Below are 16,748 nucleotides of genomic sequence, written 5' to 3' on the forward strand. Positions count from 1 at the left end.
CCCACCGGAGTCTCTCTTAGAGAGGCTCCTGTGCACAGGGTCCCACGTACCTGCCTTTGGGGCCAAAATACACAGAAGCTCAGAATACCCAAGCCGTGTCCCTCCAGAAAGCTCGGTGCCCGGGGACACCCAGACCCCTCGGCCCCTTGCCTTATTAACCGTGACCTTCATTCTCTCGACACAAATGCCCACCTCCAGTCCCCACCTGCCTGCTGCTCACGAACTTCATGAGCAGGACAAGCGTGACATGCGGGGCAGTGAGGTGTGACGGAGTTAAGACGTGGCGGAAAAGTGTTTTGGGGAGTAACGGCTGCCTGGGAGCAGAGAGCGCTCATTCGTTCTTAGTAAATCACCCTGCTAACGAGTGTCCTGTGCCCGCACCGTCCTGCTTTCCCTCTCGTGGGCCGGTGACTTGCCCCCGGAGAGGCGCCCCTGGCTCGAGCTCCCATGGCCCTCCCCTGGAACTGAGGCCACCTGGTGGAGGCCACAGGCAGGGATGACCAGGTCACCGCCTGCCCCCAAGGAGCTTTCCCTCTTCTTGCCGCTCTCCCCACTCCCCCACCACCCGTCCCCACTACCAGGAAGGCCTTCCAGCCTCACAGGGAAGAGCTTACTCTATGCAAATTCAACACAGGCAACATAAACCAGCCACAAAAACCTTAATTCTTGTGACTTATTGAAATGAGGCTCTCCTCTCTCCAAATCAACGATTCATCCAAAATTTCTCCTAATTTCAAAACTGCTCGGGCGAGGGCACTCCATACCACATCCGTTCCGTGGCTAATTGGCAGCGCAGGTCGGTGAGCAAGAACGTCCGGTGTCCTTTGGATTCATCTTGCATTGGGGCGGGGGGAGAGGGGAGTTTGAACTACACGCAATACTTGCAAAGACACTACTTGAACAAGGGGCAGCTTCCTGTACCTCACCAGCCACTGTCCTTTCACATGGAGGGGCAAGAGAAAGAGCAAAGCCAGTTCAGAAAGACAAAAAGACGTCCACCACAGACCAGCCTAGCAGCTCTCCACGTGGGGCCCTGCAGGGTCCAAGCCCTTTCCCTAATAACGCCGCGATGCTACTTGCCGCTTTCCCTCGGCTTCTCTCACCAGCACATGCAGCGCATTTCAAACCTCACACGCCGCGGGGCATCTCAACAGGCTGGCTGTGGGAGCAGGTGCGAGACCCCCGCTGTCTTCTCCTAAGCCGGACTTTGAAGGGATTTGTAAAAATGGGAAACAATGCCGCTTTTCTCAATACTGGTTTTGTTTTGTTTTTTTTGGAAAATATAATTATTTCTCATAAAAGTGTTATTCTGTTAACATGCAATGAGCTTATTATTTCAAGATAAATGCATTTCCATTAAAAAGTCTTAGTTTTCATTTCTAACATAATAAATGTTAGTGGCTGTACCCCACAGAAACCAAATCTCTTTGGAGTTCTCTTTTAAGGTTGTAACAGGATTCCGAGACCAGAAAGTTTCAGAACTGTGGCTCAGCGTATCCAGACATGGGGTCCCTCTGTCCTTCCCGCACGTGCCCTGTGGACATCCAAAGACCTCCCCAGGGAGTCGTCAGATTCCCACGGGGGGCCTGGAGGAGGGCTTCAGTTTCCCACCACCCCCGGGCTCCTGGCTGTCTCCTCCACGGGTGGACTAGTACAAGGATTATCTTCCTACCCACGGGCGCCTTCCCGGGTCTCCGTCACGTCAGCTCCAATACAGAACTCAGCTTCCTCCTGGATTTCCACAGCTCCCCCTCCCCCATAAATAAAGCACACGCTCACCAGCCAGCTCCTGACAGGCTTGGGGAGGAGGGGGAGGGATGTGTACAGGTGCAAAGTAAATGGCTCCTGCTCAAATGTAGGGCGAAGTGGGCGACTCATCGCCAGGCTCGCGGAGTCGAGGGTGACTGAGGAAGGAATCTCCAGAAATCTCCATCATCTCGCACCAAGCTCCCTGGTTCCTGACACACATACCATAAAAATGGTAAAAAAACGGGCTTGCTAAGCACAGGCAGCTGGAAGGCAGGCCTTCCCTCCCTGGGGCCCTCCTCCCTCGGTTCCGAAGCCCTTGCTACTCACCTCCCCTATGACTCCTTACATTCAGATACAAACCCACGTTCTCCGGGGTCAGCGGCTCTTTAAAGGTCTCTCATCTGGCGCTTGAACCCTTCCATTCCCCTGGAGTGACAATCCGTATCAACATCTCTTTAGACAGATGACTCCGCACCGGGAGGAGGCCACTTCCATTTGGGGGTATGTCTAGCAAATCCCTCCCTGTGCGATCACCTGTCGCCTCTGAGAGTAGTAAGAGCTAACATCAGCCCAGCACCTGCAGGCCAGAATCCGGGCTACGCTCTTACAGGCACAGCACAACACCCTTCTGGTTACTATCACTACCTCCACGTGCAGTGGCGAGGCAAGAGGCGGACGGAGGGGCTTACCCTGCGGCAGGAGAACTTAGCGAAGAGCAGAGCGGGGATCCATACCCGGAGGGCACAGCCCCAGACTCGCCTCTCTGCCCTCGGTGCTTCCCGCCCCTTGTCTCTGCCCCCGTCAACTGCGGAAAAACGCCCGGCAGGGCAAGGTTGGTGAAGGCCTCCACATGCCTTCCCACACACCTGCCCAGGCTCTAGGGTGGCTTCCTGGGGCCACGCCTCCGAAGAGGTAACAGATATGGGTGAGGCCCAAACAGACACGTCCAAAAAAGCCCTCTGAAGGTTCTGATGTGGGCACTGCCAAGACAGACAGGGCCACGCGTCAGCTACGATGTGCCTGACCCCACGCTCACTCAGCCCACAGCCACCGGACGCCTGCAGGAACCCGGGCGTGGCACGGCCACAGCCCCCCCTGAACTGGTCACCCTATTAAAAGGCAGAATGGAAGAGAGGCTGGTCTGACATGACTTTTCTCAGACACCTCACCCTTCTCAGTCACCCCGCTTTCCCTTCCAAGTGTCCCCAAACCATTGGTTTAATAGTCCGCTCTAGAATTTGTCCAGGAGTTGACGGTTTGTTCATTGATATATAAGTTTAGAATCTTGCACTATCATTAATAAAAATTGGGCCACATGACACCTTCTTGGTCTCTAATTTTTCTATGACTCCGTTGACCACACAAGTTATATGTACATATATTTCTAGGAATACATCTTCAAACACTGTTTCATATGCTCTGTTGGATTGTCCCAACCTCTGGAATAGAAGTTGCCTGAGCCACAAGCCAGAACCTCATTGACCTGGAGCAGCTGGACCTCCCCGAGCAGCTCCCGACCCCACGTGAACCTCGCAGCCTCGCTGGACCATCACGCCCAGTTCTCAGATCTTACTCAGTTCTCAGATCTTACTCCTGCGGGGAAGGTGGGAGCAAGTCCATACAGAAACGAGTGCTGTTTGTCCCTTTAGCTCATTTGTCCCACGCAGACTCAGCCACCAGTTACTGTCACTCTCACAACAGGTTTCAAAGGCTTTTTTCCCTGTTACTTACATTTTTGGGGAGGTAAGTTTCAGCTTTGTAGGACTTTGTCCTTATGGCCCTAAACTATGTGTTTGTATTTTCTTTGGGCAGGGAACCTGCGGAGAGGAAAGCTCCCAAGAGCCGAGAGTTGGAATCTGCCTTGTCAATGACCTTGGGCAGTTTATTTAATCTCTCTGAGTCTCAGCTTCCTCATTTCGAAAGTGAGAGTAACGTTGTTGGCTTTGGGGGGCCCGTGAGATGACTGGATGCTGTAAGGGAATGTGGGGCGCAGCACCCAGTGTCTGGGACATAAAAGATGCTCCGCAAGCTTTCGTTCTCCCTGAGCTAACGTGTCTCCTTGCTCTGATCAGGCAGATTCTTCTCTGCTGGAGCTCAGAGAAGTTCCTACTGCCCCTCCTTCTCCCTAGCAACTTCCCACTTTTTCTGGTGCGCATCCTTGGCCGCCTTGCCTCCTTGCCTCTCTTCCAATTCTAGCTGGATTCCTTCTTAAAAATCCCCGCCACAGGCAGACTGATAGGCTTCGCTTTGAACTTTCTTGAATCTACTTGTATAAACATAGCTCTGGAGGAGAATCAGCACCTGCCCACAGGGGTACGTCCCCACCTGGCTGAACCACCCCGGGGTCAAAGGACCAGCTTCCCTGAGTGGGCACTTTGCAGGAGGGCCGTCCTTCACTGAGAGCAATAGGTCTGGTCGGAATGATCCTCCCAGTGCGAGGCAGGGAGGTCCCTCGGCCCAGAAATCAGGCTTAATTGGAAATTAAATTGCATTTCAACACCAACTGCACGATGCCTGTATCCACAGCTAATTTATCAAGGTGACGCCTCATCTCCAGGAAGCCTGTGGGGATAGAGTGGCTGCGTCAGCAAAATTACGAGCTTGTATCTGATGAGCACTTTCTGTAAAGTGCAAATTGAGCCCTTCAAGTTTCTCACGTTGGGTTTTGTGCGCTTATCAGTGGCCTTCTCCGTGGCAGGCACTGTGCCAGGGCCCATGGAGATGGAGACACCGGTGGAACGCGGCACTGCCTTCATGCTGCTCCCAGGCCAGTGGCAGAGAGAAAACACAAGCAAAAGATCCCTTCTCCAGGGGTGTCCGGCCTTTTGGCCTCTCTGCGCTGCACTGGGAGAAGAGCTGTCTTGGGCCACACAGTACGTACATTGTGACACATAATCCCAGAACAACCTCATAATATTTTAAGTGAATTTATGATTTTGTGTTGGGCCGTGTACACAGCCGTCCTGGGCCACAGGTTGGACACCCCTGTGAGTCATCCAGGGTGGAGGAGCTTAGTGGGGGGGTGGAGAGTATTATAAGCAACTCCATGGCTAAGAACTGGATTTTTCTATTTAATGTAACTACACTGACAGATCACAGTGATCTCAGGTGTGCCAGACTCTTCACCACGCCCTTCACACATAACCATTCCATCCTCCAGACAGGTGTGGGGGAGAAATACACGATGATTGTCATCATCCTCATGTTACTGATGAAAAAACTGAGACCTAGAAGGCAAGTAACTTGCCTAAGGACATTAATACCCAATGAGTAGGCTGTACAACAGGTATTTGAACTGAGGTCACTTCGTAGCAGAGCCTCTGCCTGTGCGCGCATGTGTGCATGTGTGTGAGCCTGCGCATGCCGGGTGTGTCTGAACCATTTGAGAGGTAGGTTCCGGGACGTTAAACACGGGGCTGGTTAAACACGGGACACCGGCGTGGCTGGAGGAGCAGGAGGTGCACTGAGGCTCTGGGTGCGGGTGGCGAGGGCCAGGCCGGGGAGTCTGGTGTGCGCGCGCTAACACGGATGGGACAGGCGGCGACACAGTGACAGTGAGAGCACAGCTCCTACTGAAGGTGGAGAGAAGAATTAAAAACACTGGAGCTGGGTATTCAGCGAAGGGTATCTTTACATGCTTATTGTAGTTCCTGAGACAATACAGGTAAGAATCAAGAAGAATGTTGAGAAAGAACCCTTCACCTCAACTAAAGCCCGTGCTAATATTCCAGTTCACTTCTTTTCTGCTTTGCTTTTTACACACACACACACACACACACACACTTACTCACAGGTTGGACCCTCATGGCACAAACACTTTTGTTTCCTGCGTTTCCACCTCCTGTTCTGTCCACAGCATTGTTGCATGTTATTGAGGGGCCCTCAGAATCATTTTGCAAAGGTTTACTGCTACTCAAAGTTTATTTCGTCCATTGTGTTCTGACTGAAGTTTAAAGAGCGTCTCCACTTTTCCCCTCCTGTAACGTACTTCCTTGGTGAACGCCCCTCGGTAAACGCCTTTGTGCACGTTCTGGTGATCTGCTTAGAGGAGACTGCTCTGGGGGAGTACTGCTTTCCTAGGGCCTCATAGCAAAACACCCCAAGCTGGGCGACATGAACAGCAGAAATTTACTTTCTCACAATTCCTGAGGCTAGAAGTCCACGATCAAAGGGCCGGCCCTGTAGGTTCTGGCTGAGCCTCTCTCTGCTTTTCGATGGCACTGTGTTCTTTCGGCTGTGTCCTCACGTGGCCTTTTCTCTGTGTGTGCTCTCTCCTCATGTCCCTTCCTCTTAAGGACACCAGTGCCATGGGGACAGTGCCTCACACTTACGACCTCGCTAAACCTTAATTACCCTGTTTTAAGTTCTTATCTCCAAATACAGTCCCATCAGGGGTTAGAGCTTCAGCGTTTGAGTTTGGCGGGGCCAGGGGCAGGGCGCAGAACTCAGTCTGTAACAGGGGGTGATGGTGCTGAGGGACGGGACCAAGAGGGCGCTCCTCTGCTCTGTGACCTTGAGCTAGTTATCCAACCTCTGCCAGCCTACGGGTGGGAATAATGAGGGCAGGGAACTGACAGGGCTCGGGCTGGATTAAATGGAGGGATCCTTGGAAAGGCCCGGGAGAGCGGTGAGCGCCGACGATTATTCTTCTTCACGGGGTGCCTGTTCGTTTTAGAACAGCAGGCCGCTGTTCCTGGGCTGCTGAGGCACGGGCAGGGTTAATCCGCACCCGGATGCCGGGGGCGTTCTGCGGCCCAACGTGCCTTGTAGCTGAGGAACGTCCCAGGCTCCAAGTGACAGCAGGTTCCTAGCTGACGTTTGCAGATAGCGAGCAGCAAGCCTAGGCTTGACTCTGCCTGCCAAGTGCAGATGGTTTGAAAAATGCCACCCAAACCGGCCCAGGGTTAATCAGAAGATTACAGGCAGAAAAGTGGGATCGGGTAACCCAGGCCTCTCAGACACGGCCTCAGATCCCTCATCTCCCTGCCCGCCTCCCACCCTGACTCCTGTCCAGCTCTAGCAGGAAGCGAAAACTGCCCGGATTGGCATAACAGCGCAAATGCTTGCTGGGTGACGTTTCCTCTCTTCACTCCTTGCAGTCTTGGCTGACAGGCCAATCCTCCCACACATTTTGTCATTTGACTGGAGAGGGTGACCTGTGGATGACGGTTTGGGGTACCGAATTGGGGGGGCTCAGGTCTCAGGGGAATTCTCCAGAATTGTGCTCCTCTACCCAGGACAGAGGCCTTGGAACCGTGCTTTCTGAAACCAGCGTGCGGTCTCTTCAACAGACAGGGAAGGAATCGGGTTTGTCTTCATTGCCTGCTGTTCTGGGTCTGAGTTTCAGAAAAGGAGCCAGTGTGGTGTGGAGGAAAAGCCGGCACCGGGAGACCGACAGCCGGGCCTCCGGTTCCGGCTCTGCCCCAGGCTGGCTGTGTGACTCGGGGCCGGGCCCTTCCTTCCCTTTCTGCAGCTCAGGGTTTCCCACCAGTCAGTGGGGCTAACTGGAGCCCTCCGCCCTCCGAGGTCCTTGGGCCCATCAAATAAATGGCATGGGCAGAACGCTTGGAGCCATGAGCACACGCCATGGGTCACGTCACAGCTATTGTTACCAGATCTTAGAACGGCAAGGAGCAACTCCATCATTTTAGAGATGAAGAAATTGAGAGAAGGGAAGCCGCTTGTGCAATGGGCAACTGTGAGCATCTGGATTCGAACCCAGGCCTGGTTCCAAAGCTGCTGCTTTTGTAGCTCGGAGGACACGAAGTGGAAGCATAATGGCTTTGACAGGGAGGACCAGGGCTGGCTTTGTGTTCGTGGCCCTCCCACCTTCCTCCAGGGGAAGGAAAGCTTTCTTCTGCCTCCAGACTGGGGGCTGTGAGGAGCAGAGGGTGGGCACAGTGGGGGTAGACGCCTCCCCTTGCGTCCTTTCCAGGGGTCCTGGCTTCCCTTCCTGACTCAAGAAACCTGGGGATCTCCCCATCTCGGCTTCCTCTCTGCAAGAGTTCCTCTCCCCAGCTCTCTGCCCTTCTGGGGGTCCCTCAGAGCTGGGGTCCTCCCTCCTGCCCTCCTGGCTGGGGTGCAGGTAGACACTGGCCAGCTGCAGTGGACAGGCAGGGCGGGCCGGCTGCTGAGGCGGCAAGCCCACGGGGCACGCCCACGGGGCACGTGAGGACTGGAGGGGAAGGGGGACCAGTCCCTCGGCCTTGCTTGCCCTGGCCTCGCCATCTCGTCGAGGTCCTTCTGACTGGTCACTTCTGTCAAACCCCAGTGTGGAAACTCAGGTCAGGGCAGTGGGGAGTGGGGACCTCCAAACCAGCCTGGAAAAGAGCGGCCCTCACAGAGGGGCTCCAGGCACACGGCCGGGCACGGCTGAGCAGGGGAAGCTCCCGGTCCCAGTTATTTAACATCCCTCGGGCATGCGAGGCGCCCGAAACCAACCCTGCGCCATGAACGCCTGTGCAGAGTGCGTGTGCTCATGGGGTACGGGGGTGGCCGGTGAGTACACAAACCACTAAATAGAAAGGGGCATTTCGGCTGCTGACGAGGTCTCAGTCTCAGAACTTGTAACTGACAGTGACTGAGCGTGGGGTGGGGGGGCAACTCTGGAGGAACAGAAGGGCTGGGAGGAGACTTGACCCGGAGCCTCTCAGCTCCGCCTCCTTCCTCCTGGCGACAAGTCCACGTTTAGTCCAATGAGAAGATGAGAAGGGTGGGGACTTGGTTTTCCTGGGGCGGCTGTTACATGCTGGGTGCTGCGAGCATGACACGCACCGTCTCGGTCTCCCGGTGGCCCCGTGCGGTGGGAGTGACTGGCCCATTTTCCACGAGAGGACAGGGACACAGGTGGGGAGTGGCTTTTCCGAGGCTATCCTGCCAGCGCGTGGCAGGCCTGGACCGAGGCTGACTGGACCTGGAGCTGTGCTTTCTATCCCTACACCTGCTGCCTGTCCCTTCCACGGCTGCCTGGTTCAGCCACGTCCGCCCGCTGGAGCCAACAGCTCCCAGGGACATGGGGCCTGGTGACAGGGGTGACCCAGGGAAGCGTCTGTGGCCTGGAAGATTCTGTTACCCCAGGAGTTCTGAGGGTCACGCAGACACGGCCAGCGACCTCCGGGCCTCTGAAGGCTGATCAAAACCTGACTCGATCCGCTCCACCCTGTGCGCTGGTATCGCGTCCCCCAGTGCCTTCCTGCTGGCCAGAGGGGCTCATTTCCAGCGACTTTTAACTGGGAACAACTAGCCGCTCCCTCGGGGTCCTGCAGCTCACAGGGCGTCTGGGCAGCACTGCGAGGATGAGCGGCCCCGAACAAGTTACTCCCGCCGGGTGTGGGGCGACCTGGAGAGAGGCCCGGTGGCCCCTTAGAGGACAGCCTGGCAGGTGGGCGGAGGTCTCACCTTCCTCTCTCCCCTCTGCCTTGGGACTGTGGGGACCCTAGAGAGCACCTGGCCAGTGAAATGGGTCAGGGAGCGAAGGGCCGGCTTCAGAGGGGCACGGGCGAGAGACCTGGACGCTGGAGGCTGGAGTCGGGGCCACTCGGCACTGGGAGAGCTGGGGCGAGCACACGCCCCGCTCCGGGGGGCTCGGGCTTTGAACGGAGAAGCAGGCATGGGCCAGACCCTCAGGGATCCGAGTTTCTGCCTGTAACAAGGCAGGAGCCCTCAAAGGGCCCCGGGTGCGACGAGGCCGCGGGCTGTCCTGGGACAACCCCGGCGCTCACCTGCACTGCCAGGACCCTGAGCCCGCTGGGACTGCGGTGGGGGCGACGCTCACTCCCCACGGCAAAGGGCAGCGCGCACGTCTCTCCAGGGACAGGTGGCTTCCTCGTTTAGCGGGGGGCACTGTCGCATCTCACAGGTCCCACAGGCCCCAGAGTCAGGGCCGTGGCTTTCCCAGAGAATTCTAGTAAACAGTATTTCGATTCCAGACTTCCTGGCACCCAATCCCTGTATATTTCCCACTACAAAACCAATTCTCACATGCGTCCCATAAGAAGGGAACGCGGCGGCGGGAGAGGGTCCCCTGTGGGTGCAGTCGCACTCGGCGCCCAACAGGTGCCCTGGCCCAGCGTACCCCTCTGAGCTGTGAAGGCACGCATGTGGCTGTCTTGCTGACCGTGGCCTGTTGCATGTCCCCTTTCCCCATAAAGCTTATTCCTTAACCCAGGCCACGCCATGTTATGGAGTTTGTCCCAGCCCCTCGCAAGACAGGTGGCCGTCCTGAAGTGACTCAGCTGACGCAACAGCTCTTGACAAACTCACCCACAAGATTAGCGGGACGCTGGGGCAGTCTCTGCTGGGGACAAGGTGGCGGGCACGCCTGCAGGGCCATCTCCTCCAGCCCCCAGAGGGCAGTGGCAGGCACCTGGTTTCGGCCACAGCAGGGCCTTGCCTCTCGTTCCAGCTCGGCCAGCTGGGCCACCTGGCTTAACCACAGCTCAGCTTCCTTCTCTGTGAACATGGCGATAACAGTACCTGCTTCCAGGGTCAGAACTGCAGCGAGAGGAGGGGGTGCCTAGGGCATGGTATGGAAGGAGGGCCTCGCCCTCAGCAACTTGCAAGTGCAAGGTCACCCTGAGACCTGCCAGCCCGGTCCTCGCTTTATCCTCCCTAAATTAAAAACAACCTCGTGCAGCGAATAATATTATTATCTCCCATTAAAGGCGAGGAACCTTGGCTTGGAGAGGTTGCGCAAGTCCCTCCAGCTCCCACAGGCAGTGAACAACGGACAGAGCTGGGACTCAAGCCCAGCCTGCCTTAAGACAGAGCCCATCCCCAAGTTCAAAGGCAGTTTCTTGAGGATCCTGGACAGCGGCTGGGGAGGAAGGAAGAGAAACAGTGTGTCTCTGGTGGTCTGAAGCTGAGGTCCTGCCTCACACAGAGAGAAGCGGCCTGGGCCTGCGTGGGCGGGGGGAGTCGGGGCTGCAGGACCTCGTCCAGAGATAAATCTTACCAGGTCAGCCCCCGCGCCGCCTGCCCACCCTGCAGCCCCGTGGGTGGCCGGGACGATGCTGCAAGCTCTCCCGGATTGGATTCCTCCCTCCCACTTGCTCTGGCTTCACCACCTCAGCCTGGGTGATGGATGGGTCCCCAAAGCGCAAAAGGAAACAGGCTGAAACCTCCCTGGCCAGGAGGCCCCGAGCCAGCAGCCCTGAGGGCCCAGTGAGGACCCCCAGTGGGGAAGCTGGGCTCACAGGAAGGGGCGGGGCCCCGAGGCCCCAGTTTAACTGGGCATCAAAGTCAGGAGCGGAGCCTCTGCTAAGTTAAAGGGCCAGGGGGCCTGGCTCTCCGGCCGAGCTCCTGACTCCGAATAAAGAAACAGGTGTGGGAACAAGCTCAAAGTCATCTCGGCGCTGGGCGGGGCCTTTGGAAAGCAAGTGCAGGAGAGGGGAAGCAGGGAACATTCTAGAAACTAGCGAAGCCTTCCTGAACCTGTGCCCAGTGCTGAAGAAACCAACAGTGAGTGAGGAGTCTGGAACTGAGGTGCTCACAGCCCTGAGAATATCAGCTACAGCAGCTCCAAAGAACATCTCCCGAGCACGCATTCATTACGCAGCGAGCCGAGCGCACATGATCGCCTTAGCACTACAAGGAGGGCACGCGCGTTCCGTTGGACAGTTCAGGAAACCAAGGCTGGAGAAGTGGGGGGCCAGCATGAGGCGTCCCAGCCCGAGTGCCGAGGACCCTGGGTGTCCCAGGCTGGGACCAATTGCCTTTTCCACTGCCTTACAGGTTTGCAAACCTTTTTTTTTTTTTTTTTTAGCAAGAGAAACTTTCTTTAAATGTAGAGAAATCCAGTGTGTGAAACAAATCAAAGCAGAGCTGAAGGGGCCGGAGAGGGGGGTGTCAGACCCTGCCCCCACCAGCTGGGGTGATCAAAATGTCCCTCCTGAGGCAGGAAGGAAGCTCAGGCCTAGTTCTGAGCGATCTCTCTGTCTGGAGGCCCCCGCTCTGGCCGCACATGGGCAGAGCGCAGAGCAGCCGGGGCCAGGGGCCCGCATGGTGCGGCCTGCAAGGCTCCGGCCTCCGCCCCCTTGCAGGGCCCTGGCTGATGTCTGCGCTGGGCGGTGCTGCTCGGTCCGTCCAGCACGACTGCGAGGTGCCGCTCTGGGCCAGGCCCTGGACGAGGAGCGCCGCCCACCGGGGAGTGCAAGGCTGCCTGCGGCCCCTCCGGCGCAGAGCTTGAGTCCGCAGCCTTTAGCAAACACACTCCCATGGGTCCCGTGTGGTGACCAGGGCTATGACGGACAAGCTCAAGGTCAAGGGGATGTGTGAGCAGAGGAACCTGATCAGTTCACCTCTGAAAAGGTCACCGATGAGAATTCTGGGCCACGGAGCAGCTCAGACCAACAGGAAAGGAGACGGCTGCCATCAGTGGGGGCAGCCAAGCTCCAGGGACAGGCAGGGCGGGCGGAGGGGTGATGCCGGGCTCTTGCTGCTCCCCAGGAATTCCCTAGGCAGGTAAGAAACAGTAAGTTGTCCCTAGGACGAGCAGGAGGTACCTGGTCCTACAGAATCTTTACATTCCTCAATCCCGAAAGGGACAAAGAAAATCCTTCTAAGGGTTGCATTACTGCAAAAGTAGGACTTGGTGCAATGAATAATGAATATGTGAAAACACAATTAAAATGGGACGTCATTAAACAAATGCAGTATGTCACAAAGAGTCTAATCTAAATCCACCTAGGGCTGGTCTACACCTTAGAAAGAGCTGTCTCACTCCCCTGCTCCGGGCCTGGCCTGGCTCCCATGGTCATTTATTTAGCAAATATTGAGCAAACACCTGGGTTGGACAGCACACCAGCTCCCCCAGCACATGTCTGGCGCAGAGCCAGGGCTGTGTAAACACGTGGTGCTCTCTGCAGGGCGGGGAGACGGGATCCCGTCCTGCCACCTGCTGTGGCCGCCTCCCCTGAGTTTTCTGGGGAACAGAAAACGCGGGACGGGAGCAGGTCAGGGAGAGGCCAGGTTCCCAGCGCGGGTTCCCGTCAAGCACATTCCGTGTCACACGGATCTTGGAGTCTGGGGTGCTGAGAGGAGAGGGGGCTGTCCGGCTTGCTGGCTCGTTTCTCTGCAGAGGCCCACACTCCTTGCCCCATGCCCAGCCCCACCCTCCTGGTCGCCCCGCCTGGAGGCCACTGCAGCGGCCGCTCCGCGCCGCAGGCTCCTCTTCCTGGGCCCTCTGGCCCGCACACCTCCCTTCTGTGTGACGTCCGGGTGGTATTTGTGTCCTCCATCTGCGCCCCCACCCAAATGCCCATGTCTTGCTGGAGGGCTTGTGTCTTATTTGCCCATGTGTCCAGGGAGGAGTGCGCGACAGTCGGTAACAAACACTGAGCGGACGATTGTAGGCAAACACGCAGACGACACCATCTTCACGCTCGTGAATTCAGACAGCTGTCGGTCCTCTCTCTCAATCTCTCGTCTTCTCTTTCTTATGTGCACACTCCACACACGCCTCTGCACACTCTCTCTGACTCCCTTACTGACACTCACCCTTCCTGCTGCATAGTGTCCTCCTGTGTCGCGCTGGTGCCACCTGGGGGCACAGACCCACTGCAGTCAGCTGAGCGGGGAGCGTCTGCCCTGGCCCCGGGAGGGATGGCCGGGGGCACCCGCTCTGGACACAGGCCCATCTCGGTCCCTGACCAGTCCCTCACCTCTGGTCACAGCAACACACTCCGTAAAGGGGTCCCCGTCTCGGCAGCCTGGATTCTGGCAACAGCGGGTGCGGGGCGGGGGGGGCGGCGCGTGTGGACAGGCGGAAGGTGCAGACTCATTTTACACACGAGGAAACAGAGGCGCAGCGGGGCGGTGGCTTGCCCAGGGAGCAAGACCAGAGTTGAGATCCAGGTCTCCTAACTCCGACCCGAGTGCTTCCTGCTGAGCTTCTGGGAAGCAGAGACTGGCAGAGGGTGCCACCCATCACCCCTCACCCGAGGTCGTAGTACCAGAGACATGCGGAGGGGGGCCCTCAATTTGTCTGCGAGGACTGAATGGCGGGACTCTGTGCGGTCCCCTAAGCCCTCTGCCTTCTCCCCCTCACCTCAGTCCATCACGCTCGGGGCCTCCACGATCCTGCCCGGCAGCTGACCCTCGGGCCACCTGCGCTTCCTGGAGGAGTGCCCCAACTCAGGAGTGCAGTGGGGACAGAACAGGGGTGACAAAAGGGCCCGAGACAGGAGATATGCAAATTCTCACCATCATCCCCGCCCACATCTGCCTTTCGATCCACAGCAGGCCAGGCCCGTGGGGTGGCCGGGGGCCTGAGCCATGCCATTACCGCCAGCCACACAGAGCCGTCCTCTTCGCTCGTTGTAAAGTCCTGATCACGGTTTGCGGGTCTCCCTCCTTCCCTGAACCCCCCCTCCCTGCTGCTGCCAATGCCTCTCCCACCCCGAGCCTCGCCTCCTGTACCAGGGAGCGAGTAGTTAAAGACATTTCTCTCAGCCAGTGAAGCTACATCATGCTGCCGCTGCCCCCTTTAAACACGATCTCGGGAAAGTTTGCCGGAGTGCCCCCAGCACCTCACCCTCCCTGGTCAGAGTGGAAGGTGGGGCTCCAGAGGCAGCGACAGCCCCTGAGGCGCAGCTGCCCCCCTGCCCTGGGGCCGCGTTGCAGCCTCGCAGTCCCAGCGTTAGTCCACAGCCACCCTCTGTGGCCGCCGGGGAGTCAAACCTGCAAACTGCCTGCCTCCCCAGTTCTCAGAGGGCACAGACATCAGCACAGGCAGGAGATGCGGGGGCCAGGGATCCAAGGAAGCGGGAGGTCGACCAAAGCCCCAGAAGCGCAGCGATGGGACCGGTGAGAGGAAGCTCCCGGTCCACCAGTCCCAGAGCTGCCGGGGCCGGGTCCCCCGGTGCAGGGACAAGGGTGACGACCCCTTGACATCTCCTGCTGGCCCCTCCAGCACCTCTGTTCCTCAGAGTTCCTCACAACCCACCGCACCAGATCCCTCTTTCATCAACAACACACAACGCTCCGTGGGTAACTTCTTGAAACTCTGGTCACGGCTAAGCGGCGCCCAGGGCTCTGGGCAGGGTTCGCTCCCCAGCCCGCCTGTGACCAATCAGCCACACACCACCAAATCCATTTCCCGAGTTCCAGGCAATTAGAGCCAGCTGAGCTCCCTGGCCTGGTGCCCGCCTGCTCCGCGCCAGGACCCAGGGTGTCAGCAGCCCCGAATCCCAGCCACTGATTTCTCCCACCCTCCTCTGAGACCCAAGCACACCAGACCGGCCACGCCGGCCACGCCGGCCACGCTGAGGCCCCTTGAGCAGCCAGATCACAGCAAGACAGAAAATGAGGGTCAAGGCCAGGCTTCCTACCTTTGCTGAGGGTCCCGGTGATGAGCTTAAAGACGGTCTGGGCAAATTTCACGAAGCCGAGCTTGCATCTTTTGGAGCAGCCGCTCATGGTGGCAGAAGGAAGGCGGGCTCTGCTGTCCGTGCCCAGAAGGGGAGGCTTCCACACGGTGCGCCCCCGGAGCCTGGAGCCTGTCTGGGCGAACCCTGAGAGATGGACGCACCCCAGAAGCTCCTGGAACAGCACAGCTGCCTCTGCAGTGAGTCTGGCTTCTGCATCCAGAGAGCCTGCCGGGCACGATGTTTGCTCCCTTCCTCCGTCCTTCCCTCCACTCAAGTCCGACCCGCAGGAGGACCTCAGGATGGCAGAGCTGGGACGCGCTGCCGGGGCACGGGGCGCGCAGAGGGCACTGAGGAGGAGAGTGAAGCGGAGCAGAGCGGGGAGGGAGGAGCTGGCGCTCTCCCAGGCTTCGCTGACTGTCGTTCTTACATGGCAGTGGTAATGTAGCAATTAATACTCCAGCCAGAAGGGAGGGGACTGCTACGTAAAACACTCCGCTCTGCCGCTTCCCCGGTGGCTCTCCTGCTCGCTGGTTAATCTAACGGATCAATTTTCCGCGCCTCCATCAGGATCTGGGGGAACTCCCCACAGAGCAGGAAGCTGCCGCTGGGTACTCAGTGGCAAGTTTGCAGGCAGCCTCCCAGTGGTCTGGTTCGAGTCACGGAGAAGTCGGACTGAGGGGGCAGCACCCGCAGCAGCGGCTTCCTCCTGCCTCTGACAGCCTCCGCTCCAGGTGCCCAACTGAGAGTCAGCTGCTCCGTTTCAGCCGCTGCCCCTGCAGCGCAGGCAAGAGTCTGTGCGCTCCCATCGGATAGGAGAGAAGTGCGATCTGGGCTTTTTTGGGCGAAGAAAGCAGTCCTCAGAAATGCAATAAAGGAATGGCCAACATCCACACAGACTGACGACAGTACGATCCTCTTAGAAGTGAAAGTGCACGGCAACTTGCAATGTGAAGTCCAACTATGGCTTAACGAAAAGTCTCTTCAGTACCACGGACTGTGACGGTTGCAGGGGACCTTCAGGGACATCTCATCCCTGCCTCGGCACAAGGCATTACTGTCCTTGCTGTTTCAAACGGTCCCCATGGGCCACCACCCCGAGCACCGTGGACCCATGCGCTGTGGCTATGCAGGAACAGCAGCCGTGGAACTCACCCTGGGAAGGAAGGTCTTTCTCTGTCCTCATCGGCTTGCCCCGCTGTTAGCTGCTTCTCTGGGACGTTTGAGAGGGACGGGTTGCCTAAGAGCCAGAGAATGCAGACGACCAGTGGATAAAATACCAGAGGGGCTGGAATTCTTGCTCCACGTCTGGTTTCTTCCCCAGCTTCCATGGGTTCGGAGGAAGTGAATCTTTAAATAAACCTCACCTTAAGGGTGGTCCCCATCACACTTCAGCTTCAAGAACAGACCCCGGAAACAGCCTACAAGCACAGAGCCCTTCCCCAGCCCCAAAGGGGCCTGGGCGCCCTGACTCACCGGCACGGAATGAGTCACTGCAGTACAACGGCAAGGAGCCCGGGCAGGAAATGCCCATTGTGCTTAATGTCTTAGGTGTGGAAGTTGCCCCGTTATTCGCTCATTGTCTTAAAGCATCGAAGGTCCCAGTTAAAATGCACACGGTACGTGGGACTGTAC

At 57.7% G+C, this 16,748-nt stretch overlaps 1 protein-coding gene across 1 annotated transcript in view; it reads right to left on the reverse strand.

Annotated features, from left to right (window-relative positions):
• Positions 1 to 15,766, reverse strand: part of KCNIP1 (potassium voltage-gated channel interacting protein 1) — a 239,359-nt gene extending 223,593 nt beyond the window's left edge. The window contains exon 1 of the mRNA XM_054568060.1: positions 15,078 to 15,766. Coding sequence (XP_054424035.1) covers positions 15,078 to 15,165 — 88 coding nt within the window. The 5' untranslated portion in view covers positions 15,166 to 15,766. The remainder of the gene's footprint in view (positions 1 to 15,077) is intronic.
• Between the last annotated feature and the right edge of the window lie 982 nt (positions 15,767 to 16,748).

The sequence above is a fragment of the Pteronotus mesoamericanus genome, unplaced genomic scaffold (genome assembly GCF_021234165.1).
Source record: "Pteronotus mesoamericanus isolate MK-2021 breed Mesoamerican mustached bat unplaced genomic scaffold, CSHL_Meso_final contig_2, whole genome shotgun sequence".
Classification (NCBI taxonomy): Eukaryota; Metazoa; Chordata; class Mammalia; order Chiroptera; family Mormoopidae; genus Pteronotus; species Pteronotus mesoamericanus.